Source organism: Homarus americanus, unplaced genomic scaffold (assembly GCF_018991925.1).
Source record: "Homarus americanus isolate GMGI-L3 unplaced genomic scaffold, GMGI_Hamer_2.0 scaffold53362, whole genome shotgun sequence".
Lineage (NCBI taxonomy): Eukaryota > Metazoa > Arthropoda > Malacostraca > Decapoda > Nephropidae > Homarus > Homarus americanus.
Window position 1 is genome coordinate 20,043 of NW_024733719.1, and position 1,841 is coordinate 21,883.

Consider the following 1,841-nt stretch of genomic DNA (forward strand, 5'->3'; position numbering starts at 1 on the left):
TTCTCAACTGTACGATGATCGTTTGGATAATGAGACAAATTTTTCATAGTATTAACCTAACCTAATCTAACCTAACCTAACCTAACCTAACCTAACCTAACCTAACCTAACCCTAAAACTCTCGGATAATCGCTTGGATAATTGACTAATTATTCGTGGTATTAATAACCTAACCTGGGATTAAACCTGTGCTTGAGGGTCATATAAACATTGAAAAAGGTCAAAGGAGTAATGCCGGGGCAGGATGAAAGGCATGCTAGGGTAGATGAGAGGCATGCCAGGAGCAGGGGTAGAGAGAGGCATGCAGGATAGATGAGGAGGCATGCGAGGTTAGATGGGGGCATGCCGGGTGGATGAGAGGCATGCGAGGGCAGGATGAGGCATGCGAGGGAGATGGGGCATGCCAGGGTGGATGAGGCATGCGGGGGTAGATGAGAGGCATGCAGGGCAGGATGAGAGGCATGAGGGTGGATGGAGGCATGCCAGGGTAGATGAGGGCATGCAGGGGTGGATAGAGGCATGCGGGGTGATGAGGAGCATGCCAGGGGCAGGATGAGGAGGCATGCCAGGGCAGGATGGGGCATGCCAGGGTAGATGAGAGGCATGCGAGAAGAGTATGCAGGGCAGGATGAGGCATGAGGGGTAGATGAGGAGGCATGCCAGGGCAGGATGAGGAGGCATGCCAGGGGTAGATGAGGCATGCAGGGGCAGGATGAGAGGCATGCTTGGGGTGAATGAGGAAATGCCAGGGTAGATGAGAGGCATGCAGGGCAGGATGAGAGGCATGCGAGGGTAGTGAGGGCATGCCAGGGCAGGTGGAGGCATGCCAGGGGTAGATGAGAGCTGCCAGGGCAGGATGAGGGGCATGCGAGGGTAGATGAGAGGCATGCCAGGGTGGATGAGAGGGCATGCCAGGGGCAGGATGAGAGGCATGCAGTGGCAGGATGAGAGGCATGCAGGGATGGTGTCTGTTTACCTATCTGCAACAGAGGTATAGGCCAGTGGTGACTTGGTGAGGTCAACAGTGCCTTACAGTGAGGGCCAACAGTTACAGTGAGGGTCAACAGTGCCACAGTGAGGTCAAGCAGTGCCACAGTGAGGATAACCCAATTCACAGTGAGGGGTCAACAGTGCCACAGTGAGGTCAAGCAGTGCCACAGTGAGGGGCCAACAGTGCCACAGTGAGGTCAACAGTGCCACAGTGAGGGTCAACAGTGCCACAGTGAGGGGCCAACAGTGCCACAGTGAGGCCAACAGTGCCTAGTGAGGGTCAGCAGTTGCCACAGTGAGGTCAACAGTGCAGTGAGGCCAACAGTGCCACAGTGAGCCAACAGTGCACAGTGAGGTCAGCAGTGCCACAGTGAGGTAGCAGTTGCCACAGTGAGGTCAACAGTGCCACAGTGGTCAAGCAGTGCCACAGTGAGGGCCAACAGTGCCACAGTGAGGTCAGCAGTGCCCACAGTGAGGGCAGCAATTGCTGGTGAGGGCCAACAGTGCCACAGTGAGGGCCAACAGTGCCACAGTGAGGCCAACAGTGCCACAGTGAGGTCCAACAGTGCCACAGTGAGGTCCAACAGTGCCACAGTGAGAGTTAACAGTACCACAGTGAGAGCCAACAGTGCCACAGTGAGTCTAACAGTGCCACAGTGAGGGTCAACAGTGCCACAGTGAGGGTCAACAGTGTACAGTGAGGCCAAGCAATTGCCACAGTGAGGTCAACAGTGCCACAGTGAGGGCCAACAATTGCCACAGTGGAGGGCCAACAGTGCTGCAGTGAGGGCCAACAGTGCCACAGTGAGGGTCAACAGTGCCACAGTGAGGGTCAACAAGCAATACGTAAT

The 1,841-nt window shown here is 55.4% G+C and overlaps 1 protein-coding gene across 1 annotated transcript; it reads right to left on the reverse strand.

Annotated features, from left to right (window-relative positions):
• Positions 1-256: 256 nt before the first annotated feature.
• LOC121869867 (protein TRACHEARY ELEMENT DIFFERENTIATION-RELATED 7A-like) lies at positions 257-955 on the reverse strand. The gene has a single exon (XM_042371432.1). It carries the CDS (start codon positions 953-955, stop codon positions 257-259), a length of 699 nt encoding a protein of 232 aa, XP_042227366.1.
• Between the last annotated feature and the right edge of the window lie 886 nt (positions 956-1,841).

What these genes read in the sequence shown, in the direction of transcription:
- LOC121869867 (XM_042371432.1), bottom strand. Translation starts at nt 955, where the DNA reads ATGCCTCTCATCCTGCCACTGCATGCCTCTCATCCTGCCCCTGGCATG.